Source organism: Brachyistius frenatus, unplaced genomic scaffold (assembly GCF_029030835.1).
Source record: "Brachyistius frenatus isolate BFR_SWC_R1_liver_20210118 unplaced genomic scaffold, ASM2903083v1 Contig_8, whole genome shotgun sequence".
Classification (NCBI taxonomy): Eukaryota; Metazoa; Chordata; class Actinopteri; family Embiotocidae; genus Brachyistius; species Brachyistius frenatus.
Genome location: NW_027210607.1, coordinates 1,163,182 through 1,189,993, shown reverse-complemented (window position 1 = coordinate 1,189,993; position 26,812 = coordinate 1,163,182). Strand labels below are relative to the sequence as shown.

The window sequence follows — 26,812 nt, the reverse complement described above, 5'->3', positions numbered from 1 at the left end:
TTTCATTTTACTGCGTGTTGCTGCTAACATTGGCTTCCCTTATTGACTATTTGGAGGATTTATGTGTAAGTGGTGTCCACTTTAAGTGTAACAAGAGTGCACCAGAAACTGAAATAGTAAGAAACTAAAAATCATGGACGACGCCCTGAGCTCCTACTTCACTGGAGACTGCTACATTTTTACAAGGCTGATGCACAGGAGGATCTTTTTAAACAGAAGTTACCGACAAGTTCAATATTAACAGGTTTGCTCATAGATATACTCTTGTAGGAAGAAAAGTCCTCTTAATTTGGTACCTGCTAACACCCAGACTAATGAATTCATTTTATGGGAATTATCTGCTCTGTAAAGCACTTTGACCTATTATGCAATGGCAAAATTAAGTATTTAAATGAAAAATGAATTCTCAACATCAAAAAAATGATTGATTAAATTAATTAAATGTTTGATTAACTTTTTTATACAGCGACAGACTTCCCTTATATTTAAAGGGATTGACACAATCTATACCATATTATTGTGTTCAGAAAAGAACATTGTACTAATTAATAACAGCATATTTGCTGCAGCTTCTGCGTAGGTTATAATTGATCAATATTTGTTTGATTTTTTTTTTCATTTTATAGCAATGGGTTAGATTATCTTTTTTTTTTAACTGTTTAATTATAACTAAAAATATCAATAATAATAATTATCAATAACTAATTTAATGTCTTAAACAATGTCTGGACAACAGTTGAAAATCAGCCATTGCCATATTTACAGTGATGTTGATTGAAGTGCATTGGACCTGAAAAATAAACAAATAAACAATTATATATACAGTATTTCATAAGAAAATGTTTGAGAAAATCGCATAATTGTTTTTGCTACTACAATATTTTTTCATAAAGCTTCAATCATCTTGGTACGCCTTAATTATTTTGGAAATCTCTGGTAGTGTCCCAACTTCCACATTTATACTCAGCATTTTAATATACTGGCATATTCGTCATGCCACACATTAATCCTTGGGTTGTATCTGTTCTGTCTGAGCTGTTTTTACCAACTGCTTAACAGACTATCTTCACTTAAAAACAAAACAAAAAAACAACAACCTTAATGATAAACAATAGTATTGTAATTAATTTATTTGACAGGAGAAAGTGCCATAGACACTGATCAATGGAAAAAGGAACTGTAAATGAGCTAGAGTTAGTCCTAATGGCTAATTCCTCCTTGTCCCTGGCCAGTTGTTAAAAAGGCCACCTAAAATTTGAATAAAATTACTTTATGGTAAAATTACTTTATGGTAAAAATGTATCTTATAAATAAAATCATAATAAAACGAAGACATTAGCTTTAAAGTGAAGCCCTGGATTTTAAATAAATGATCTTGGTTTAGTCTCAAATAAACAAAATGACATGTTCAGTTTGTTACTCTGTCAGTTTAAGAGCACGAGACCGTATATTCACGCCTCCCTTGCCTCTCTATTGGCTCTTGATTGTTGTGAAACTTTTTCTTGCATACAATTGGCCGTGCGGCGTGGAGGGCGGGACATGTTTCAGGAAGTGAGAAGGATTTGGTTTCTGTTTTCGTACCGGGTATCGGGTAACAACAAGTCATCGGCTTTACAAATAATTACGACAGTTTATCAGTGTTTTCCTGAACAGAAAGTGAAGACGAACGGCTTCATACCCTCTAAAAGTCGCTGCATATTTTTTTTTTTGGCGTAAGTCATATTTAAGATCCTCTTACTAGTTAAGTCAGCTGTTATTAGCTAGTTATGGGTCACTATAATATTAGTTGTCCAAACGTTTGTCGTCTGCTCAGTTCGTTAAAGCCTAATTTTATCTGCTATACCTGATATTTTCCTTCTGGGTCTTGTGTTTCATTTAACTAACCTTAACAAACTCCTTATCTGCAGTTTTCATATTAACTTGTGTCACTGAAACTGAAATAATACAGAAAACTCATTATACAGAAAACAATACAGAAAACAATGGTCTTATTAAGAATCGCAAAAGCCACAGACGTTTGAAATTGGCACCATGCTTCTGTCTGTAAGAATATTAATGCATAATACAGCGTCGGGATAGCAACGGTTGCTCGAAAGTTCATAGTAGGCACCATAAGTGACATGAGTTGGGCATTAATGTGATTTGTGTGAAAGTTAACGGCATGTTTTTGAGCCAAATAAAGAGTCAGTCGTGGAGTTGTGCGGTGTACTGAACCCAGGACCTGAGCTAAGAAAGAGATCATCTCTCTACCTTGTGTCTCGGCTGCATAATCCCTCAACATATGTTATTTGGAAAAAGACAATATATTGTGCTACATCTCCACACTTTGATTCCATCTCTCTCCATCTTGTATGCAACGCTTCCTTAACAGCCACACTTTTACATTTCTCACTTGTGCTGAGCTTCTTTGTTTGACAGGTTGTCATCTTTCAGTTTTGGTTTCCTGCCATTTCCATCTGAATTTTATCATAGAATGTGATTGTTTGAATGTTAGAGTTTAATACGAATAGTTCGTGTTTTGAAAAAGAATAGGAATCATAGTAATATAATCGTTTGTATAATTTAGACTATTCCCCAAAGGGAAAAAGAGATTACAGAGCATCTTTTTAAGTCATGTTTTATTTGGCTCATTAATTCTGTTTTTTGAAAAAACAAGTTGTTTCGATTCTTTGCTCTATTTATCCCAAAACACATATAAAAGAGTCAACCTCAGAGCAAAACCGAACTACATGCTCCTCAAATGTTGACAGTCTACCAATAGTACGGTAATTCACACTGGGCAGGAACTAAGCTTTAATTCCTAATCAATTTAAGTTAAGTTCATTCCTACACCAGACAGTTAAAATTGACCATTTTTTAAAAGCAGTCTGTGGATGTTGTCACTCACTTTTACAACAGAGACCTATAATGATGCGGGGAAGCCGCATACAAGCTGGACTCAGTGTTATTTCAGTTTTGTTGTCACATTAAGAGATTTCTGTTGCCTCCACTGTACAACTGAATTATCAGCGCTTTTACATTTTTTTTTAATTTTTTTTTTTTTTTATCTCAGAAGCGTATGAGTTTGTTCTGAGCTTTGGGCTCAGTCACATCACATGTAACCTGTTTTGCATCTTCTATTATTATTTGAGCTATATATTTCTAATATTTTCTTACATATTTTTGGTAACTTATCCAGTTTTCATGGCGCCACCAAGAAAAAATAAGTTGCCTAAACCACTCCCAGAGGGCTTCGTATTGACCGACACTGAGAAGAAGAAATGGAAGCTGGGGAAAATTATTGGTCAAGGTGGCTTTGGACTGATTTATCTTGGTAATGAGCACCTTGTGTCTGATGACATGCCTATACACACACACACACACACACACACACACACACACACACACACACACACACACACACACACACACACACACACACACACACACACACACACACACACACGCACGCGCGCAGTAGGTAAGTACATGCATACAGACTGGTAGAAGAACTCCCTCTCATTCTCTGCCACATTTTGTCAGGGAAGCAGTCACTACTCTGTTTTGAACTGTGAGTTGTGAAAAGCTGTTTGAACAGATCAGATTCACAAATGTCAGCACTTTTCATGTACTGCAAACAGTTCACTACCCCTTTAATCTATGAAGATATTTTTTATTCAGGTAGAATTTACTCAAATTTACAAATCCGTTAGTGCCGTGTGTTGTGTTTTTTGAAATTTCCTTCTAGTTTTCGATGCATCTTAATATTCCAAATGGCCTTGATCTGAACCATTAACATCTTTATTCAGTACATGCCGTATCATCTGAACCCTCTTTCTTCTGTCCCCTTCAAGCATCCCAGGACGTAGACAGACCGGTTGCAAGAGATGCTGACTTTGTCATTAAAGTGGTGAGTATCCGTTCACCAGAAGCAGAAAGCGATTGTTGCCATAGTTATTAACAATAACGTACGGATACATTGTTTGACGCAAAGTGCTGTTTCCTCTATTTTTTGGGGGGTTCAACTTCTCAAAACAAGATGTGACTTAGTCAGCGCAAGGTGGCATTTAAAAAAAATTATGACCAAATAGAATATTTGACAATGGAGAAAAATGAAACCTACATCAGTGGGATGGTTCTTCCAACTTCTTGCGTATGCACTTCTGTTCAAGGGAAGCAGAGAATTCTTCACTTGTTGCTGATTTGTATTGTACACTTCCACTTGCCATTAACAGGACTGGGAGACTTAGTACATTGAGACCGGAGCAGTTAGTTTTAATTTAATTCATTTTGTAAATAAGTAAGTATTGTCATCCCTTGATATATGTTTTTGTGCAAATGATTGGACAATAAAAAAAGAGAACAAAACTCTCATTAAAGCATCTCTCATCTGTTTATCACAGCAATAAAGACACAAATCGACACACAAACCACAAAGATAATTTATTTGTTTCCTCGCAAGCAAAAATGCTTTTTAGTCAAAAACAATGTCCCCAAAATGCTTTGAAACCTTGAGACAAACCTTTCAACGTCAAATGAAATGATTGGTTCAGGTATTCATTCCCTTTTGCTCTGTCAAGTCTATTTTCCACACAAAAATGCACCAACCAAAATCAAAGCTTAAAAAAATATCTCAGTTTGGTTTCACACAGCCGTGATCGATAGTTTGGTTACAGCAAGCTCACAAGAACGATTGTATGAAGTCACTGCCTCCAGCCTGGAACCAGCCCATAATACAACCCCCCTGCAAACCTACAAAATATTGTTTTAGTTGTTGCTTTTTTTAATTCCTCTTTTTGTTTGAATTAAACAAACAATTCAATTCAATTCAATTTTATTTATATAGTGCCAAATCACAAAACAGGTTATTTCATGGCACTTGACACATTAAAGTCCTTACAGCAAGACTTTACAATATTATACAGAGAAACCCAACAATTCAACAATTCCCACATAAGCTAGGAGGGAAAAAACTCCTCTTTAAGGGAGAAAAAGCACCAACAGAAGGAAGGAAAAACTCCCTCTTAACAGGAAGAAACCTCTGACAGAACCAGATAAAACATTTTAGTTACATTCCCTTCAGCCCAACAAAGTTCCCTACATTTAGGGGTCTATACGTAACGGTTAAATCAGGTCTTCGATGCAGGTTGCCAGCGTTGTGCGTTGCGTCGCTATGACGTTAACACTCAAGAGTACGAGCATTGTTCGCTTTTACAACAGCTAAATGTGTCTTAACATTTACACTGCTGGTTGAAGGGCAAGCCAACAAAGGCATTGAGGGAAGACAAATGGTCCTCTCGCTTCTCTTAATCAAAGTAGAATTTCCCCTTGTTTGGATGGTTCATCCAAGTATTTTGGTAACGTTCCCTTTCATATAAAAGAAGAAAGACCAATAGGGAAAGCTTTAAAAAGAAAACCGATTGCAAAGGCAGTTGTATTTCGGCCAAGTGGAAGGATGGTCATTGGTTTAGACAGTAATTCTTATCACAATTTTACTTTGTAAATTTGACACAGACAGTTAGCCTTGTGCAGCTTTAACCAGTGATAATGAAATATTGAATACTGTGTGCTTGTATGTGCAGGAGTACCAGGCGAACGGCCCCCTGTTCTCCGAGCTCAAGTTCTACCAGAGGGCAGCCAAACTGGAGAGCAGTGAGTAGCACCACCCGTCCAGCGTCCCGGCAGCTCGCTGGAGCACGAGTGCGTTTGACTGATGAAGTGGCTGCAGACACAGAGGCTTTGCTGCCTGCCGCACAGTAATTAATAATAAGCCAAAGCAAACATGCACCTCAGTGGCAGTTGCACCCCCCCCCCCACACACACACACACACACACACTCTCCGTGCTTGTCTGAGCTCTCCAATGCCTTCGTTTGGAGAGGAGCAGGGGAGAGGAAGCCACTCACATGTAATGATGCCCGGCCCTCCGCTGAGCCCCTGACCACCTGCCAGCCTGGTTGAGAGCCAGTCAGGCCAGCCGCCATCAAGCCCTGAGCCAGGCCCACTGCTTTGTCTGGGGCCTCTCTGTGTGTGTATCTGCAGTTGTGTGTTTTTGTAGCCTCAATACTTTTAGATTGATATTTGTATGCAGGCATTCTTACACCTACAAGGACAAATGTGATTTCTGGACAAAACATTTGCCAACTTTTCATAGTTTGGATTTTTGTTCAGACTTCTCTGTGAAAAGGAGTAATGTTCGGGGGGGAGGGGGGGGGGGACCGAAAGTCAAGGCTAGACAATCATAAAATTGTAAATGTGTAAGAAGTGGTCCAAAGCACCAGAGTTTCTGCTTTGTCAATGCAGCCATTGTGGTTCTGAGTTTTCATTTAGTTGGTGGTTTGACTCCTTTGACTCCTTCTTTTCAAACTCAAACACCCGATTTAAGAACCTCAGGTATTGGAATAATGGAAATATGCGTAGACGCATTGACGTAATTATTCCTCTTCTAATCTTGTTCCAGTGCAAAAATGGAAGAGAAGCAGAAAACTGGACTTCCTGGGCATTCCATCATACTGGGGATCAGGACTCGCTGAACATAATGACCTCAGGTACTGAAGCAGTCACTTGGTAGACAACGTTACTACCCCACAGCTCCGTTCCCTTTTTAAACGCTAAAACAACATGAGCACTTTCTCTGCATTTTCTGTGTGTTAGCCTACAGGGTTCATACAAAGTGAAACCTTGGACAATACTTCATTTGGATCATTATATTTTCAAGGTTAGAAATACGAGGGTGGATCGAAGCGTTCAGAGACTGCTCCTGTTGCACATGAACGGTGTATAGCACCGTGACCTGTGCGAAAATCTTATATCATCGGGAGAACGTTTCCAGGTTTCTTTGCGTGATCAACATCAGCACCTGAGTTACACACGTTTTTATAACCAGTGGTTCGAGAGCATCTGCCAAAATGTATGCCACCTGCCAATTACCTAACTAACTGAAACCTCGTTGACAGAGAAAATCAACAGGTTTGTGCTTTATATACCCGTCTTTTTAAATCCTATTTGTGGCATTAGGCTTTGTTTATAGTGTTTGCGAGATTTGCAGTCGCAGAAGGTGTCCATGCAAACAACATGCTCCAGCTGTAGTCCAAAGCAGTACTCTCAAAAACGCTCGGAAATCCAGAGCGAGTTCAATCCCTTTTAATCCATAACAATTTCAACCTGTGTTCAACGTCTCCGTCGACAGAACCAGCAGCCAGCTGACCTGTTTTCATCCGGCTGAATCACGGCACAAATTTACTCCACAAAATATTGAACTGAGCCGTCAGGTGACCCCTCACTCTGCTAATACATACAATCAAAAATGTGTATGAGCAGCTGGTAAAATAAACAACCTTGCATTTTGCATTGATTTCTGTGTGTATGAAAGAATTCTATTAACTTTATTTTTCGCAAAAAGCTACACGACTAGACTTTTTTAACATGTAGGATCTTAAGAATAGTTGCTTGGCTCTTCTTCGATCACATTTATGTGCTGTAGTCAAAGGTTTTAATGTTGGTCTGCTTCCAGCCAGAGCTGGTCAACAGCTGACTTTCAAGGCCAGTTCTTTTATGTGTTTGTTTTGACCGCAATAGAAAAATCCAGATCGGAGATATTTCTGATCGGTTGACTCATTCAGTTTCAGATAAACTATTAACTATCCTCGTCCTAGGAATAATGCAGAATGGTTTCAACCTCCAGTATTTATTTTCAAGATGATGTCTATTTTTATTCATGAAATTTGTTTTCAACATTTTATTCTTTCTCTTGATGAAATGTTTTTTTTTTTCCCTGATTGTCTTACATAATTCTAATCTCTTTTAGAAATCTTTAATTATGTCCTCAATGACATTTTATGGCTTTTGTTTGTGAATATGATGAAAAGTATCCCTCTTGTTGTCACTTTAATTTTATTGACTGGGTAAATAAAACATTCTTTTACGGAATAGAATATTTCAAATGAAATTCCAGCAGGGCATTTTTTGCAAGGTCCTTTTTAAAAAACTTTGCCAAATGTCTGACTCAGACCTCCTGCTTTGGTTTACTGGGTTTATATTGTACTTTCAATCCCAAAAAACAGTCTGCATAACAGAAAAAAAGGTTTTGAGCTTTTCCTCTCCCACTCAGTTATCGTTTCATGGCCATGGATCGACTGGGCAGTGACCTTCAGAAAGTCTGTGGGCGCAACGGAGGTCGACTAAAGAAGGCCACCGTGCTCCAGCTGGGTCACAGACTGGTGAGATAATCATCATGGAACTCCGGTCTTTTTCTGTTATTGATTGCTGGATGGAGCTGGAGCACCAGTTGCTCAGCTCACAGATCCACAGTCAAAGACCAGTTTAACACCCAATGGCTCCACACCATGTGTTTTCTCTTCTTCTTTTTTTTTTTTTTTTATTGCAGGCTGCTCATCATAATTTTCTTTTTGTCTTGTGTGTTTTTTTGGCTCCTCTGCCAGGTGGATGTTCTGGAGTATATTCATGAAAACGAGTATGTCCATGCAGATGTTAAAGCTGCCAACCTCATGCTGGGTTACAGAGATCCTGAACAGGTTAGACCTTTGTAGATCTCTGGTAATTATCCTGCACATGCATCATAGTAGGGCTTGGGTGATAGTGACCAAAAGTCAGATCCCGACATATTTTGGCTGAATGGAATATTTTTTATGAAGTGGGTTGAACATTCATTTGTAAGTCAAAGCTGCACATGAAATGTCACAAGCACTTTTGTTAACACAGAGTGTAATTGAAATGAAATACAATTTCCGTGATGAAGGCGAGGCTCATAAAAACACTAGATCGTTAACTACAACAACCTCCAAGGAGCTTGGTTTTGGCCCCTCCCCTCAGCCCAAATATATGTGTAATTCCCAGCATGCCTTAGTTCTTTGTAACTTTTGAAAATAAAGCAATTAAATAAATAGGTCGAAGTGACTGGTAGAAATGATATTTACTTTTTATAAAACATAGTTTTGGAACATTTCAATGAAGACAGATAATGGTACATAAAATGGGCTATAATTCAAAACCTTTGGTGTACAAAATGGAAACAGATATATATTGTTAACAAGCTCCACTCTTTACACGTTGCAAAATAAAAATGTAAATGCAGTGTTTTTATGACCAACACTATAAATTGTGCCTGACATTAATATTAAAACTAAATATAGATGATATCATTTTTGCCATCTCTCAAAAAAACAATCTATATATTGTCAAAACTCAATATATTGCCCAGCCCTATATCATAGGTTCAGAATTAAGCTTTGTGCAAAGCACGGCATCAGCAAATAGTTTTCATCAGCTGTCCATTTTAACGAGGTTAATGTTTTTAAGAAGGCAAAGCAGATATACATTTTTTGCTGAATAGCTTTGTAACTATAATGTGTGTGTCTCGCTGTGTGCTGTAGGTCTACCTCGCAGATTATGGACTGTCCTACAGATACTGTCCTGATGGAGTCCACAAAGAATACAAAGAAAACCCCAAGAAGGGCCACAATGGAACCATCGAGTACACCAGCCTTGATGCGCACAAAGGACTCGGTAAGCCTTCCAATTCAGAAATAAAATCCCTGATCTGTGTGCAGTTCCACATGCGATGAGCACAGTAATGATCGGATTGAGTGTTACATGTGATGATCTAGTTGATCATCAGAAATGATGTGCTGCAGAAAGCTTCACAGGACAATAGAGTAGTACCGGAGGTACGGGCCAACAGGGAGGTTTTGATCTTAGTACATCTATCTTAAAACAATACTCGCGTGCCATGTTAAAGTTGAAAGAGTTATCAGCTGCTGAAATTCCTCCTTTCCATACTGGCCATGATTCCTTCAGACTCCAGTAAAAGATATAGAGGACAAAATCCACAGTCAAAGAAAATGCGTTCAAAAGTTTAGCAAAAGCAAAAGCGGTCTGTTCTATGCAGCGCCAATGGCTGTCTTCCAACATTACGATCTATGGTAATGTTTTTTAACATCCTGGAATCTTTCAGCGTAATTTAAATAAATAAAATAATCACAAACGTATTTCCAGAAAAGCATAAGCAATTTGTTTTTGATTATAAGGTATATCCAGGAGTCGTTAGTTCCTACAGTTAGATTCTTGTTAAGTTCCAGACTTTGAAGAAAAAAAAATAGGACATTATTTGTATTAAGTAAAGAAAAGTTCATAAACTAAATAGTTCATAAACTGAAACTCAATATCCAGTTTCCTAGTGAGACTTAACAAAAAAGTCTAAAATTATTTCTGGCATTGATTAAACCTCTAAAAACTCCTCACTAATCATTAAGATTATATATTCAGACGTTTTTTTTCCAAGACAGAAAATCCCTTAATGCCTTAAAGAGGCTCAGATGTACATCAACTTGACACCTTTGCCTTCATTTAATGTGTGAGGATCTATAAATATGCAAATAGTTCCCGCCTCTATCTCCACCCGCCCCATCCGCCACTCACCTGCAGTGACAACTCGGTGATGAAAGCCCCTCCCCCACTGATTGATGGGGTTGGTTCCTCAGGTTTGGAACGTATGAAACCCCGGCTGTCTGAATCTGACATTTCTACTTAATTTTAACAGACCGAGGGTCTCATTTATACAGTAGTGTGTAGGATCCATACCAAAAGTGTATGTGCACCAGAGCCAAAAATGGCTTACGCCAAAAAATATTAAAAACAATAATCAAATTTATAAAACTGCTCCAACGCTAACCTGAATGCAATTCTCCCTTTATAAATCACAGTCCACCTGGAAATGTGCAGAAGTAGATCGTCCTCATATTCATGCTTAAAGTGAGACGTATCATTTTACATATAATGATTGCATTAAATCTTTACAATCTAGATTCAATTCCCCACCTCACCATCTGCATCGGCAGTTTCACCTGTCTCTAAAATGGTTCTTATATGAAAGGTATTGACGTCAAGTTATGAATTATTTGTCACTTACCTGATACATCATTTACTTTTTTTTTTTGTCTTAAAACTCAAATAACTTGGTAACAAACTTTCACCATTTCACATGTGTCAAACAGCACAAGTCTTTCTTGGAAGAAATTCACAAAAAGAAAAATACTGGATCTTTATGTCAATATTTGTTGTCAGGACAAAACACCGGCAATCTGTCAACAAACAACTCCCACCACAAAGATAAACTAGACTTGATTTGTGTGTTCCGGATTGCTGATTTCACTTCTTACAAAGTGTAGGTAAAATGAGAGGTATTCACAATTAACAAGGTATTTTTTTTTACAATATCTTTATCAACCCTTCTATAAGCTCTGTTCTTTGAGTTTGCAGTCAATACATGCAAAATAGTTTTTCAGCCCGCCACCCTCTGCCTCCCTTAGCTGATATTGGGAACACATTAACTGGCAAATTGCATACATGCTCCCTCTCTTCATTGACCATCGATTCTCCATCCGTGGCCTCCGCTGAATTGCCCGGCCTCGTCTCTGTTTAACAATTCCCTAATTAGCCAGAGTCATAACCTGCATCGTGTATTCATCCCCCCATTAATTAAGGGCTTTGATGTTTGGTTAGAGCGAGCCCGAGCCACAGATAACCTCTATGAGCTCCACGCCGACCAACTTCACTACCCGCTGGTTCGATACTGCGAGTTCGAATGGCTCAGACTGCCTAATCACACCAGCACGGTTTCTATCAACGTGATCAATAACTGAAAGAGGGACAGAAAGTGTCCTGTCAGCAATAACTATCAAATGGAGAGGTTGTCGATTTTAATAGTATTTTGAAAAGAGGAAGGGAAGGAGCAGCGGAGAGGTGAGCGATACAATGTCTGATTTGCTTTTTCGGGGGGTTTTTCTACATGAGGCAACATAATGTAAATGTTGTAATTAAGCCTCGGGCAAATGCTGGTGTTGGAGCTGCACAAATGATGTAAGCCTGACACAGACAATGATAATTATTGTCACAAACACACGTCCAAGCCTTTACTGCACTCATCCTTCAGAAAACTGAACCCCCGTCCAGCTATGACGAAAGCCTGACGATGATGTCGTCACCTTTACCACCTGCTCAGATACACGGATGAAAACAAGTTAGTGTTTCCGCTGGAGATTATGACCAAGAACCAGACCCCAATCTGCCCTTCGCTGACCCGACTGGCGTCAATCCCCTACAAAGATGTTGTCACGTTGCCATGCTGAGGTTTGGCGAACACAGCTGGTGAGTGGCAGGCCTGTGAACTCCAGAGCTAAACGGTGTAATTACCGCCATTCGGTGGGCGGACAGCGGACAGACGACCGTCTCCAAACGACAAGACTATGAAGCAGAAGGGTTAAGAGTGCGACACTGCAGCGCGCTTTAGGGAAACGGAATAACAATAGGAGAAAATTAACAGCAACACCATCGCTTCCTCACATCCCTCCAAAGTAGTTAGAGATGGTGTGTGTGTGTGTGTGTGTGTGTGTGTGTGTGTGTGTGTGTGTGTGTGTGTGTGTGTGTGTGTGTGTGTGTGTGTGTGTGTGTGTGTGTGTGTGTGTGTGTGTGTGTGTGTGTGTGCGCGCGCGCACTGTGTTATGTGGGGTGTCATTCATATATGCCCTGTGCATGTCCAAGCTTCCTTTGAGACATGTTTACCGCGTTGTCTTACGTGTACATACATGCAAATTTTCCCGCGTTGTCCTGTGTCATCTCTAATGAGGGCAAAACACATTAAATACAGAAGAGCAGACACACAAAATGCTTTTATGAGCTGCGATAACGCGCCCAGAGCATGCACAGAGGGCAGCGACGTTAAAGTAGTTGTTGATCTTTTTAATTGTTAATTCATTATGGAGCTCTGGGAGTTCCAACACTTATTCCAGTGTTAGTATTGCATGTATTTTTCATCTTGATTTTCCTTTAACAGGTTCTCAGTAACAACGAAGCACAGTGTAATTATTTGCAACCACAGCAAAACCTCACTGTAATACTGACTTAATGCTTACTTTACACTACAAAGGGAAACAGATCTAGCTCATTATCAAAGTCGTTTAGATGAAGTGGAACAAGGACAGTTTCATATTTTGAGCACGTGTATTGTTGACACTTGATGCTGTTTTCGCTGTGTACCCATTCGGTTTAACAAGTAGCCATGAAAGCGATCAGGCAGGATAAGTTTCACTGGTGAAATCTCTGTGCTTTGCTCCCCGTGAACAATGATTTAATTCAATCAAGTTAATTTTATTTCTGACTTTATAGCCTATGCAACAAATGACAACCTCACACTCCAAATGTTAAGATCCAACTCTGCAATAGTTATTATTGTGAGTTATTCCTTTATGCTGGCGACAGCCGAGGCCAGAGGCATTGTGTCTCCGCATTACATGATATCTCAAGAGGGTTTCGAGGGGATTTCTTGAAATTTGGCACAAACATTCACATTGAGTCAAAGACAAACTGATCAAAATTTGGTGATCAAAGGTCCACGTGATCTCACAAACACGTTTGGGACCATAACCAAGACTTCATACAATAATAATGACAAAATTTCACAGTCAAAGGTCAACTTTACTGTGAAATCATAATGGTCTGAACATAAATCTGAAACCATTCATCAGTCACTTGGCAGTAAAGCAGAGTGGTTTGTTGTTTGTCATCTGATAATGATGGTCAAACAGTTACAGGTTCACTGGAAGGAAACGAAACAGGATTTCTCTTTTGATTTGTCATGTTGGCACATGGAAGATTGACATCGCAAAAAAATATGTAGAAGTTGTCAAATTAGTTAAGAAAGGCATTCACTGAGGCTAAAATGAGGAACTGTGTAGTCCGAGTTTTGCATCAGATGGTCATCTCTCAAGGAAAAACACACTCAAGAAAAACGGAGAGAAAAAGTACAAAATTGTAGCAGAAGCAATACACGTCAACAAATTGTCTCCCACAAAGTGGATGTGACAGAATGGATTATAATCTATCTATAATCTATGTCAAAAACTACGTAGAAACAACACGTGTGTTTTTTTTTTATGCTAACATGGAAGATGTTATCCAACATCACTATTCTCACCACCCTTCACCAAATCCAGTTTTGAACCAGCTCCTCCATTCAGATCACCTTCATTGATTGTTTAGCCTCCCTGCTGGGTTTAAGCAGTTTAGTGTTCTGGGATAAACCCTGAGTTTTTTTATTTATTTATTTTTTTGGCACAACATTTGTTTCCTTGAAGTGATTTCCTTTTAGCACCCATTAGATGTTCAGACTGTCCTCACTGCATTCAAATGTCTCCACATTGAAGAACATAACATAGCGATGATAAATCTGAGTACTTCAATTATAAGGAATTTTTCAACATGTAATCAGATTACTGCCCTCGTATCCCTCGTAATCTGGTTGTGTGTGCCATTGACCACGCTTCAATTTTAAACCAGACTGTTGGCTGTGGAGGATCAATGCCGGCCGCAGCTCAGGGAGGAGATTTCTCCCATCTGATGGAACCAGTCGATAGGTAATTTCTCCCGAGACGCGTGGTGGCCGTTACAGTATTGAACTGCTCAAAGTCCCCGGGCTCGACCCCTCTGGATGGACTTGGTCGCTAAGTATTGATAGACCTCACGCATTAACGTAGACCCATGCAGTCACACACACAATCACAATCAAACAGAAATTGCTCTTGACTAGTCTGAAAGAAGTCTTGGGAAATCACACTGGCATCATTCGTAATATTTTGTTCACAAAAATGAAATTCCTCAACGTTAATGTGTGTTCAAATCCCTGAAGTACTAAGGTGCTTTTGGTCATGAATTGTAGAAAGCCTTCGTATCTCCACACTCTTACAGGGCAGGAACACAGCTGATTGCTGTGACCTTAGTAATTGAAGACCTTGATGTTAAGCATATTTTGGGGACAGTAGTTCTTCAGAGTTTGTCTATAGCTGCTCCGTATGAATAGTGCTCTCCAGCAAGAATTTGGCACTGCTTTTCTCAGTTATTGCATCTGGTGGAAAAAACAACAACAACAACAACAACAACAAACTCCACCAATTTAGCACAATTTAACAATTTAAAAAATAAAATTTAATCAAAATTTATTCCAGGAATAGATCAAATCTTTTTTTTTTTTTCCCAGACCTCTCTTTTTCTTCTCACCACCTCCAGGTTACAATGCTACCACACCACTGATAGTTCAGTGGGCTATTTGGGTCTGTTATGCTTATGGATGTATTAAGAAAGCTGAATACGGCCACTTAGCCTGCTAATATTTCCCAGTGGTGACCTGCAGTATTGCAACAAAGATTTTTTTTTTTTTTTTTTTCCATAGATCACAATTGTAAGAGACAGTAAAACTGTTGATGGGGCACCTGCAAGCGAGGTTAGGCTTCACTCATTTCATTAAAAAAAAATTAATCTATGGAGGTCTCTTTTAAACTTTCCTAGGGCAGAGGAAAAGCAGTTTTATTTTTACGACACCACCACAATGTAAAGTCTATGTGATGAGTAATATCCATTTGCCTTTAACACTTCCATGGTCATGCTGGTTGTAACTTGGGTAACTGCAACACAAAGTCTGGTAAACTTTCAATTTGGTACAAACATTCATATTCCCCACAGTATAAATCCTACTGACTTCGGTGACCCCCTAATTTTTCTTCCATCACCACAAAAAGGGTGACATTTTTTGACGAGAGCGATATCTCTCAATAACTATGGGATGTACTGCCATGTACTTTGATGAATACATTTGTGCTTTCCAGAGGATGAATCATGATGAGTTTGGCGATCCCTTACCTTTTCTACCAGCACCACGATCAGGTCAAAATTTCTCCCTCAGAACTAATGACAATCCAGTCAGCCCCATCAGTTTAGGGGCTGATTAGTGAATGTCAGAATTTCTATCACGCATGAAATATGGTCAATATGAAAAACTGTAAACTCTAAAGCTTAGTGTGTTCATGCTTGTTGCTTCTAAGCCTTTTAGCAGGACTGCAATACCAACCACTGCCACTGCCAACGCCACTTTTACTTTGGGTTCCCCGCAGACCCCTAGAATACAAAGTGAACCTCCCCCACTATCATCACCATCATGCTATTCTACAGTATGTCATCTCACTGTCATTGTTTCTCAGCTGAATTCCATACGGACTAAATGTCAAAACCAGGGATCTACTTTGAGACCATCTTCTCATGTAACAGGTGAATTAGTATCTGTGCTGCTGGGTTTTTGACGGATTCTTCTTTGTTGATCGCTCATCGGCTTTAACTTGACAATTAAAATGGTATTTGCGTCAAATCTTGACAGGACTGTTCTTGGAAAAGATCTGTTGTTGGAAAATACAACGTAGCTCTCTGTGTGGGAATCCCGTATTGACATTAGCGCAGGAGTCTTTTTAGGGTCTTTGTATAATTATTCTTGCAATATGAAAACATTTATTTTACCAGCTGAAGTTTGACCAACAAATGTAAAAGTTTACATGAAACTTGATGGAGTCAGGGCTGATAGATAAACCAAGCAGCATGGAAAATAATATTAGTTTGTGTATTTGTGTATAATATTAGTTTAAATCTGACCACTTCACCTACTTGTGTCTTCACAGCTCCATCTAGACGCAGTGACCTCCAGATTCTGGGTTTCTGTCTTGTTCACTGGTTATGTGGCTCTCTGCCCTGGGACGATGTTCTCAAGAATCCAACTCAGGTCCAGGAGGCCAAGACCAGGTCGGTAGTCAGTCGTGTTCTACTGCTCTCCACAGCAGAGATTAGAGGAAATGATCCATGATAAAACCGCCGAGCCAGTTACTCTCAGGGGAGGGTGGGATGTGTTCTAACTCAGCATTTCTTTGGCACAACCTATCCTGTTAACTGTGTATGTACAGTGCATCCGAAAAGTATTCACAGCGCTTCACTTTTTACACATTTTGTTATGTTACAGACTTATTCCAAAATGGATTAAATTAATTTTTTTCCTTCAAAATTCTACACGCAATATCCCATCATGACAAAGTGAAAATAGTCTGTTTAAATTTTTTGCAAATCTATTAAAAATAAAGAATGAAAATATAACACGTACATAAGTATTCACAGCCTTTGCTCAATACTTTGTTGAAGCATCTTTGGCAGAAATTACAGCCTCAAGTCTTTTTGACTATGATGCTATAAGCTTGGCTCCTATTCTTGGGCAGTTTCTCCCATTCTTCTTTTCAGGACCTCTCAAGCTCCATCAGGTTGGATGGGGAGCGTCGGTGCACAGCCATTTTCAGATCTCTCCAGAGATGTTCAATCGGGTTCAAGTCTGGGCTCTGCCTGGGCCTCTCAAAGACATTCACAGAGTTGTCCCGAAGACATTCCTTCATTATCTTTGGCTGTGTGCTTCGGGTCGTTGTCCTGTTGGAAGATGAACCTTCGCCCCAGTCTGAAGTCCAGAGCGCTCTGGAGAAGGTTTTCATCAAGGATGTCTCTGTACATCGCTGCATTCATCTTTCCCTCCATCCTGACTAGTCTCCCAGTTCCTGACACTGAAAAACATCCCCACAGCATGATGCTGCCACCACCATGCTTCACTGTAGAGATGGTGTTGGCCAGGTGATGAGCGGTGCCTGGTTTTCTCCAAACATGACACTTGGCATTCAGGCCAAAGAGTTCAATCTTTGTTTCATCAGACCAGAGAATTTAGTTTCTCATGGTCTGAGAGTCCTTCAGGTGCCTTTTGGTAAACTCCAGGTGGGCTGTCATGTGTCCTTTACTGAGGAGTGGCTTCCGTCTGGTCACTCTACCATACAGGCCTGCTTGGTGGAGTGCTGCAGAGATGGTTGTCCTTCTGGAAGGTTCTCCTCTCTTCACAGAGCAACGTTGGAGCTCTGTCAGAGTGACCATCGGGTTCTTGGTCACCTCCCTGACTAAGGCCCTTCTCCCCCGATCGCTCAGTTTGGCCGGGCGGCCGACTCTAGGAAGAGTCCTGGTGGTTCAAACTTCTTCCATTTACGGATGATGGAGGCCACTGTGCTCATTGGGACCTTCAATGCTGCAGACATTTTTCTGTACCCTTCCCCAGATCTGAGCCTCGATACAATCCTGTCTCAGAGGTCTACAGACAATTCTTTGGACTTCATGTCTTGGTTTGTGCTCTGACATGCACTGTCAACTGTAAGACCTTATATAGACGGTGTGTGCCTTTCCAAATCATGTCCAATCAACTGAATTTACTACAGGTGGACTCCAATCAAGTTGTAGAAACATCTCAAGGATGATCAGTGGAAACAGGAAGCACCTGAGCTCAATTTTGAGTGTAATGGCAAAGGCTGTGAATACTTATGTACATGTGATTTTTTTCATTTTTGATTTTTAATAGATTTGCAAAAATTTCAAAAAAAATGTATTTCACGTTGTCATTATGGGATATTGTGTGTAGAATTTTGAAGGAAAAAATGAATTTAATCCATTTAGGAAAAAGGCTGTAACATAACAAAATGTGGAAAAAGTGAAGCACTGTGAATACTTTCCAGATGCACTGTAATAGGGGCCCGCAGTTTCTATTTGGGTTGAGGATGCAACACAGCATCAAAGAAGAGCCGAGCAGGTATCGGAGCTATTTTTAATATCTAACAGCGTTCCACTTTTAGGCTACTTTTCCCTCGGAGAAGCAATGTTGTGCAACCAAGCAATAATCCCGCTGCACTCCAGCATCTATGGCAGTAACAGATTCCTACGAAACCTACATCACACACACACACACACACACACACACACACACACACACACACACACACACACACACACACACACACACACACACACACACTCACTTTTAATTACTCGTACTGAAATTACACTTACGTAATAACAAGTCAGTAACAGTGCCACTTCTCTCTTCTAACTGCATTAGAGTGCACTTGCAGTCTGTGATCTTTTTAATGATGTTTATCCAAAACCTCCTGGTTTTTACAATAGTGGACGTGGAAACACAAGGCGTAATGTATCTATGTGATGTAAAGCCAAACGTGTATGGGAAGCTGGAGGTCAGAGGTCAGCAATTCGTTTAACTTTTGGGACACTTCTATTACATCTTTCACTTCTATTACATCTTTCATTTGAATAATTTAAGAATAAAGCTGATTTATAAAACAGGTCATTCTTAGTGTATCTGAGGGATGTTACCAGAGACACGTGTTAATATCGCTGACTCATGGGTGTATTACCTGACAGAGCAGGCAGCATTTAAAATGTTATAAGGTTTTTAGGATTTATATTTAAATCTATATTTATGTCTACAGAAGATTTGTGTGAAAAGTCTTTATGTGAAAAAGACGGTCAAACTTCAACTTATATCACTTGGCTAAACATTTTTACTGAACATTTGTCCTCCCTTTTTATTTTGCTCTTGATGGTTACTGAATGTCCAAAGTAATCCTACAATCAAAATAAATTGTACAAAACACTGAAAGGCTGCTAAAGTCTGTCAAAGACACAAAGTCCAGGATTTATACAATCTAAAGCAGTGCTGCTTACAGACTCTTAATTATGACAATAGATATATTGTCTGTCCACGTTGTTAACCTGAGTGAAGCACTAACACTCTGTGGGACGGCTTGCTGTGACTTGGCTTCGCCTCATCCTCCTGCTGTGTTCTTCTCATCCGAGTTAAGCGCACCTAAAACCTCCGTCCCTCTCGTCTCTGTCTGTCCTCACCTCCTCCCTGTTCCATCTTCCTTTACTCTTCTCTCAGACTGATGGATAATCTGCCAGACTCGGTCCAGCAGCTGTCAGTGAGCGGAGCCAGCACAGGTGAGCCAAGGCCGCAGGGCATCCTCAGATTACAGGACATCATTTACACCTCTCAGGTTAAACTGATGATTATGAAGTAAGAGGATGAGGCTGTTGAGGGGGAGGAGGAGATTCTGTCTCTTAATCTTTTTTTATTTTTATGAGAGATCCAGAGGAACGGCCACAGCTTCAGAGTTTACATCGAAATACGTTCACTTGATTGATTTGTAGTTCTTTGGTATCATAAATCGCCTGTATCTATAAATGCTGCTATAGCAAAAAAAAAATTTAAGAATTGTGGAATTTCATTGGTACTGGTACCAAATACAACATTTCTTGCATTGGGACATCACTACATGGACTTTTGGGAAGAATTCCTGAATAAAGGGTCTGATGACTGCCCAGGCGGGGCTGTGCTCATACAGGCACTGGTGAGATGATGTAATGTGACACGAGTTTGAAGCATTAGCGGTGGGATTCTTTATAGAAATGAAAGAAAGGGCTGATCCCGGTTCGGCTTGAACACGGTTGAAACGTTCCGGATGCGAACCGAATCTTTAAAGACGGTCCGGACCGCATCAGAACGTCATTCTTCCAAAGTCACAGAGCCGAAGAATGAAACACTCCTGTTTCCCCTTCAGTTACCAGAAGCTCTATAGAATAACACCGTACCAATTAAACATCTGTCCCATTGACATGCCTTTCAAAGTTTGTCGTGTTTTATCTCTCCTCTTTATAAGGAGAGGTCACACCTGTGTGATGGCTCGGTGTGTGATGTATGGTCGGGACCGGGTGCTCCTCTGCTGACAAAGCCCGGCTGCCCGCCACAGATAAGAGCCAGGGGATGCATCAACTGAGTGTGTGTGTGTGTGTGTGCGTGTGTGTGTGTGTGTGTGTGTGGGAGGGAGAGAGATACAAGTCGTACTGCAGTATGTGTCATACACGTCGTCCGGCCAGCGTGTGATACATTGAGGCTGTGTATGACACTTCCACACACACACACACACACACACACACACACACACACACACACACACACACACACACACACACACACACACACACACGCACCTTATCTAGTGTGTGTTAGGAGATACATGAGCAGCCGTTGTATTATCTGGACTCTGAGACCTTCAGGTTCATCCTGCCTGTGCTGCTGCCTGACTCAAGTCCCTCAAATGATACCATACAGAGGCTGCAGCGTTACGAAGCTACTGCCCATCTGAAATAGAAACGGCGGTAAAATCAAATCAAACTCCGACAGCAAATAACTTCACTGCTGTGGCTTCCTCCAGCGTTTTCTGCACCATATTTGATTTTAAAACTTGTTTCTTGACTCCGCTCCTGTCTGCAGATGAGTTGGGCTCGTTCCTCCTTTATGTGAAGACTCTGGACTACCAAGATAAGCCCGACTACAAGCATCTGAAAGACCTGTTGGCCTGCGCCGTCAGCAGTAGACTCGACTTCTCGGTGCCCGACACAAGGGCGTCGGGCACCGAGGATCCTCGCGCCCGGGAAAAGGTGAGAACATGACGACGTGTCAATCGATGATGACGTGAGATCACAGTACCGATATCTTTTTTTCCTCAGACTGAAATATAAGATTATGAGCAGGACAAGACCGCTTCAAAATGAGGTTTTCTGGTTCATTTGAAGCAGATCAAAAAAGCTAAACCCCTAATAAATGAATCTGCTAACGGTGAACCGTTCTCTCAAGGACATTTGACTAAAATCTTTTCACGCATCCAGAGCAAGCGTCTCCAACCTGTAGCTTGCAAACTATTCGGGGCCCTCGACCCGGTTCTGAGTAGATTGCTGAAGGTTGGAAAACTGTTTCCCACACATAGACTCACTTGGGGCGGTCTGCCCAGGCATGTGGACAGTTCAGCTGAGGTTCAGCTCTGCCCTGAATGAGACACACAGATCAGAGGACAGAAACTGCAACGTGACACGAAATACACAGCAGAGACTCTCAAACTGAGCTGAAAAGAAACGGGTGCTCATAAATTAGGTAAATAACATAAATACAATATTATAGGGAACATTTGTGTACCGTATTTTTCGGACTATAAGGCACACCGGATTATAAGGCGCACTGTGAATTAACGTGTCTATGTTCACACATAAAACGCACCGGATTATAAGGCGCATTAAGCAAAACAACACAGTCTGGTAAATCAAACTTTCCACTTCCGTACCATTGATTCATTGATGTTGAATTCTTTGGCGGCTGCTCTATTCCCACGTTCTGCTGCGTAGCTAATTGCTTGGAGTTTGAAACCCGCTTCGTAAGCATGCCTCTTAACAGGTGCCATTTTTGGAGTCCTTTTACATACACACAAATGTACTGTAATATAATGTTGAAGCACAGTAAGTATAAAAAGTGGAGGGGGTAAGCGTACTAAATACTGTTCTCTGATTGGTTTATTGTAGCTAACGCATACTCCTCACATGAATGCACTTTTAGTTCAGACATTACATTCCTGTTACGGGCCGATCAGGTGGTGACCCGGCGTACCGTAACGCTCTGAATATCCACTGAGCGGAGCGGCTTCGTTGCTTACCAAAGTCGTACTTACACATTTCGACAGATTTTTGAGCACATAAAATCGATCAATAAGCACAACAAGTAACCATACATAAGGCGCGCTGGATTATAAGGCGCACTGTCAATTTTTGAGAAAAGTGAAGGATTTTAAGTGCGCCTTATAGTCCGAAAAATACGGTAATCGTGGTTACAGGAAGAAAAAGAAAAACCTCCAATTGAAAATAAAAGAAATGCAAACAGAAAAAAAAACCATTCACATGCAGTTAAATTTAAGCCGTTGGATACAAAATGTGTGTGAGTATCATTTTGTTATTTTTCACCCTTCAAAAAATCCTTATTAAGCTGGTTTGGGTGGAGTGGATTCTTCTCATCTCACTGAGTCATTTTCTCAATTCTTGGCTGTTTGATTTCATTTTCTCGCTGCTACATTTTTGCAAGACAGGAGGCTCTACGAGCGTGTTTTCGCTCACCATTCATTTATTTCCTCCATGACAAGAGTCCTCAGAAACGGCTGCAAGTTCAAAGTGGGCTCGCTGACCAAAGACGCGCTATAAACAGAGTGAAAACACTCGCTAGCCAGGCAACATTAAGGCTACAAACAACCCATGATGCATTGCTAACTGCAGAATACGGTCATTACATTTGTAATTTGGTATGTACACATCCACTATGCCACTGTGGAAGTATGGAAATGGCCGCGTGTAAAGTACCTTTGTAACTTCTCTACGTCAAATAGAATATTCTGATGTGATCTATGTGTCGTGCTGTTGCTACGGGAACGTGTTGGTGCCGTTCGTTGCTTCATCGCAGATGTTTGTTTACGGCACGAACACAGACGCCCCTCGTTGAGGAATATTTTATTTGAATCACTTCGGTGTTGGCCACAAAGATTCCCGTTTCCTGTGAGTCTCTTCACCTTAGAGTGCAGGAACGTGACAGCAGTGAAGGGGAGGGTTAACCCCCCCCCCCCCCCCGCCACCCTCCCCACAGCCCAACAACGAGCATGTCAACCAGAGGTGGTCAGGTCTGAAGCTGAAGGAGGACCACGATTCTCTTCCAATTCAGCAGAATCACATCTTGACATCCGGGGGGGGGGGGGGGGGGGGGGGGGGGGGGGGGGGGGGGGGCTCTCAACGGCCCAATTTTGAAGGAGTTGATGACACACACTTTACGCAGCGCATGGTGTCTCCAATTATGCTCCTGATTTCCTCTCTCCTTGTGTCATTTCATTTCCATGCTAAAGTGCTGGCCAGTTTGATCTCTAGTTAAACAGAAGTGGCCATTTACTGGCGGGTTTTAGTGGGGAGAGTAAATGTCAGTGGAGATAAAGGCCACTGAAGGGGCATGTTTCGCAGAATCGTTTGCCACTACTGTTCTATGAATACATGATTGTAGTTCGTAGTGAAGGGAAAAGTTGAATTCAAGGAAGTCTCGACAGATATTTATTGAAATACGGCTGTGGAGTTTGAGGAGATTTTATGTGGAGGTTTAACAGACATGGAAACAAGGGATCAGCATGGAAATTGGCACAATTCGAGGAGGAAATGGGGAGTTTCGACTGGGGCTCAAACATGAACCCACACAGAGGTTTCGTCCAATCCGGACTCACTAATCATGAACTCCCATCAGCAGAAAGCAGGACGAGCCAGAGGGCCGCCCAAAGCCGAGCGTTCGCCTGCTGAGGCGGACGATGGAGCACCCGCAGGGACGAAGACCAAGCAGGTGCCCGCTCGCTATATAAGAGGACCTCCCCTCATGAAACCGCCGTCACAGCGGGTGAGCTGTCAAACCAACTCAATGATGAACAGCCGAACACTCGACTCGGCAAAATCAATATCACGATGAATGACGTCTGAAATGACTTTTAATGTATTCGGTCATCTTCAGAGCTGAAACGGGACAAATCAATGAAAAAAAAAAGTTCCATTTAATATCTCTGGTGACTTTGATAGTCGGTGGTATGAAGTGCTATCAGTCTCCAGACTGGTTGGAGAACATCACACCACTACGTCATCTGTGTGTGTGTGTGTGTGTGTGTGTGTGTGTGTGTGTGCTGACCTGTTCTAGATGAGTTTGTAATGTGATGGAGGGTCAAATCCACAGTCTTTGATTGCTAAAGCTTCAAATAAACTTGAACACAACAAAGTTAAACAAATGAAGTGGAAATCTTCCAAACAGTGTTTTTTTAGATAAACAATATTACACAACTTCGGTAATGTTGACTCACTTGCCTTGGTCCTGACCGCATCGCCATCGTGCCGATTAATGACATTACAGCACACCCTCTGGTGTAATATTGCAGATTATACAACAAGTTGCCATCTAAATAAAATACGTAATCTAAATGTATTCATATTGTGGAGCAATTCACTCTGAAACTATAAAACCTCTGGTTAGTGCAATCTCCATTTCCATGGCAATACATTGGTTATGACTTAATACCTGGAAAACAATCATTCGTGTCAATAGACTCTCTTGACCCTTAGCAACCACCTAGCAACAGAGAGGATTTCCAGTCCGTATTAATGCTTTCTAGAGACGGTTCCTCAAACTGAATAACTACCAAACTTAGAAACACTAAACTGCTTTGCTCGCTCAGTCTGGTTGTAACTAAAATATTTGCTGAAAAAGAAATCCATGGACACACATATTTTTAAGATAGTGGTGTCGTGTCACCAGCACAGGTGATATGATCCAATAACCCAATAAGCTAACAGTTCCTCCAGATCATTGTAAAAACCCAAAAGTCAAAATGTATTTTAAAAAGATGTTATCATTCCCAAAATTCAAGTTTTTTTTTTATCTAACGAAATATTCTGTTCCAATTCCAAATGTTTGAGATGTGCTGTAATACTGATTTGAGCACGTTCCAAATGTACAGCTGACCAATCGGATTTCCTGCTTGTAGCTACCTGCTGTTTAACGTGACGTCCTCCTCAGTTTGTGTGTTGTGTCTCTGCCGAGCTGCGGTGGAAGATCAGTAACACGGAGACGACATCTCATAGTACAAATGCTGCAACTTCCACTTGATCTGAAACACAGCTTTTCTTTTATCATTATTATTATCTTCACATAAACTCAATATATTCCTATAAAGAAAGAGGAATTAAGCTCGTTAAGAAAGGATCTCTGAGTATGAGCAGGAGGACTGATGGCATGGAGACCAGACTGTTGCTTTAAAAACAAACCTGAAGAACTGTGAACCTCTGCTTTTATGAGGAGACACATTTGAAATGAAACTGCTGCAACTCTGAAACACTTGAAGCAAAAAAAAAAAAAGAAACGTGGTTGTTTCCCAGCATTTGATAGAAGGACTCGGAGTGAGTCACAGCTACAGCTGGAGGCACAAAGCAGACGGAGCGGTAACATGAGGCCACACGGTGAACTGCTGACTGTGCTGGTGTTTGTACCTCTAGGGTTACGTTTATCATACTCTCGGGTGAAAGTTCCACAAATCTTATCTTATTGACATGCTGACATCAGCAGATTATTGCCGATTCATGAGGGAGTTTGACCGGATTATTAAGTGTATTTATATGACGAGCTGTTTCTTTCTGTTTGCTGGTAGAAGGAAGAAGTTGTGCTTCCTGTCAGAAGATCGCAGAGGTCAAGGCCTGACCCCGTACACACTTCTGATGAAGACGACAGTGAAACGGAGGAGGATGAAGATGTCAGACCCAAACCCATTCCTGCATGTTACCTGAGAGGCCCTCCGATAAACCCCGGAGCTCAACCCAAACAGGTGTGATGGCCGACACGCTGTCAGCCGTGCTCCTCGTGTAGAACTGGTTTTATTCTGCTGTGTTAAACTGCTGTTACATTTTTCATGATGAATGTTAAACAAAAGACTCCAAAACAAGTATGTTACTGTCATTAAAACTTTGTTAACATGCTATTAAACCATAAGACATCTTGTTGGGCACCACAGGTCTCCAAAAGGTCGCCGAGGAATACACAAGTATGCAGCTGGCATTTAAATCTTACACGTCGTCTGTGGCGGTTATTAAAAGAGCAAACATTTTGAATCCCCCTCTTCAACAGAAAACAAACTCCAAAAGGAGAACAGACGACCCGACCGTGACCTCGAGGAGACTGGAACGACGACATCGCCTGCAGAGGAGAAACCATCTTTTGGCAAACTGCAACATTAAGAGCCAAACACGCACTGATAACACAGAGAGACGGGATGAAGGGCCACTTCATCATCACACACAGCGGTGGGACAGTCAGCGCTGTTCTAAGCACAGAGACCATTCTGGTGAATGGGAAGAGTCTGTTCTCAAAGGCCCGGGATGGGACGCTGCGTCCATACAGAGACACAGACGGACGTCCTGGTTTGTCTTTTTGGGTGTCGTCCTTTTGATGGCTGCCGTTCACGCAGTTTGCCAAAATCCATTTAAACCCCTTTGAACAGGTAAAAAAAAAGTCTCTTTTCTAAACTGCTTCCCGAAAAGTGGAGCCGGAGCTGCCGGAGCACAAAGCCTCTCCTCAGGACTTCTGGGCTGCCATTTTCACAGTAATAGGCTGGAATAGAAAGAGAAGCCACAGTTTATTCTGCCTATTAAATCGTCTGTAAAGTTAAATGTGGTATGAAGTATCGCTTTATAAA

The 26,812-nt window shown here is 40.9% G+C and overlaps 2 protein-coding genes across 5 annotated transcripts in view; one reads left to right on the top strand and one right to left on the bottom strand.

Annotated features, from left to right (window-relative positions):
* The first annotated feature begins 1,704 nt into the window (after window positions 1-1,704).
* vrk2 (VRK serine/threonine kinase 2) lies at window positions 1,705-26,812 on the top strand. Of its 2 annotated transcripts, none has more exons than XM_069689841.1 (14): window positions 1,705-1,712; window positions 3,179-3,313; window positions 3,834-3,889; window positions 5,562-5,631; window positions 6,439-6,526; window positions 8,089-8,197; window positions 8,420-8,512; window positions 9,371-9,503; window positions 16,493-16,613; window positions 19,618-19,676; window positions 21,010-21,176; window positions 23,836-23,979; window positions 25,772-25,945; window positions 26,245-26,812. In XM_069689841.1, exons 2-14 carry the CDS (start codon window positions 3,184-3,186, stop codon window positions 26,611-26,613), a joined length of 1,713 nt encoding a protein of 570 aa, XP_069545942.1. In that variant the 5' UTR covers window positions 1,705-1,712; window positions 3,179-3,183; the 3' UTR covers window positions 26,614-26,812. The 2 variants fall into 2 exon arrangements, with proteins under 2 accessions (XP_069545942.1, XP_069545941.1); XM_069689840.1 differs by having other exon boundaries at window positions 23,833-23,979.
* fancl (FA complementation group L) overlaps window positions 26,643-26,812 on the bottom strand; it is a 29,713-nt gene continuing 29,543 nt past the window's right edge. For all 3 annotated transcript variants that reach the window (XM_069689852.1, XM_069689851.1, XM_069689853.1), the window contains one exon: window positions 26,643-26,727. In XM_069689852.1, coding sequence (XP_069545953.1) covers window positions 26,692-26,727 — 36 coding nt within the window. In that variant the 3' untranslated portion in view covers window positions 26,643-26,691. The remainder of the gene's footprint in view (window positions 26,728-26,812) is intronic.

Bases quoted from the DNA above. Each gene is read 5' to 3' on its own strand.
- vrk2 (XM_069689840.1), top strand. From the start codon at position 3,184: ATGGCGCCACCAAGAAAAAATAAGTTGCCTAAACCACTCCCAGAGGGC. The intron at 8,198-8,419 runs GTGAGATAATCA...CTCCTCTGCCAG, and splicing joins TCCAGCTGGGTCACAGACTG to GTGGATGTTCTGGAGTATAT. The intron at 19,677-21,009 runs GTGAGCCAAGGC...TCCTGTCTGCAG, and splicing joins AGTGAGCGGAGCCAGCACAG to ATGAGTTGGGCTCGTTCCTC.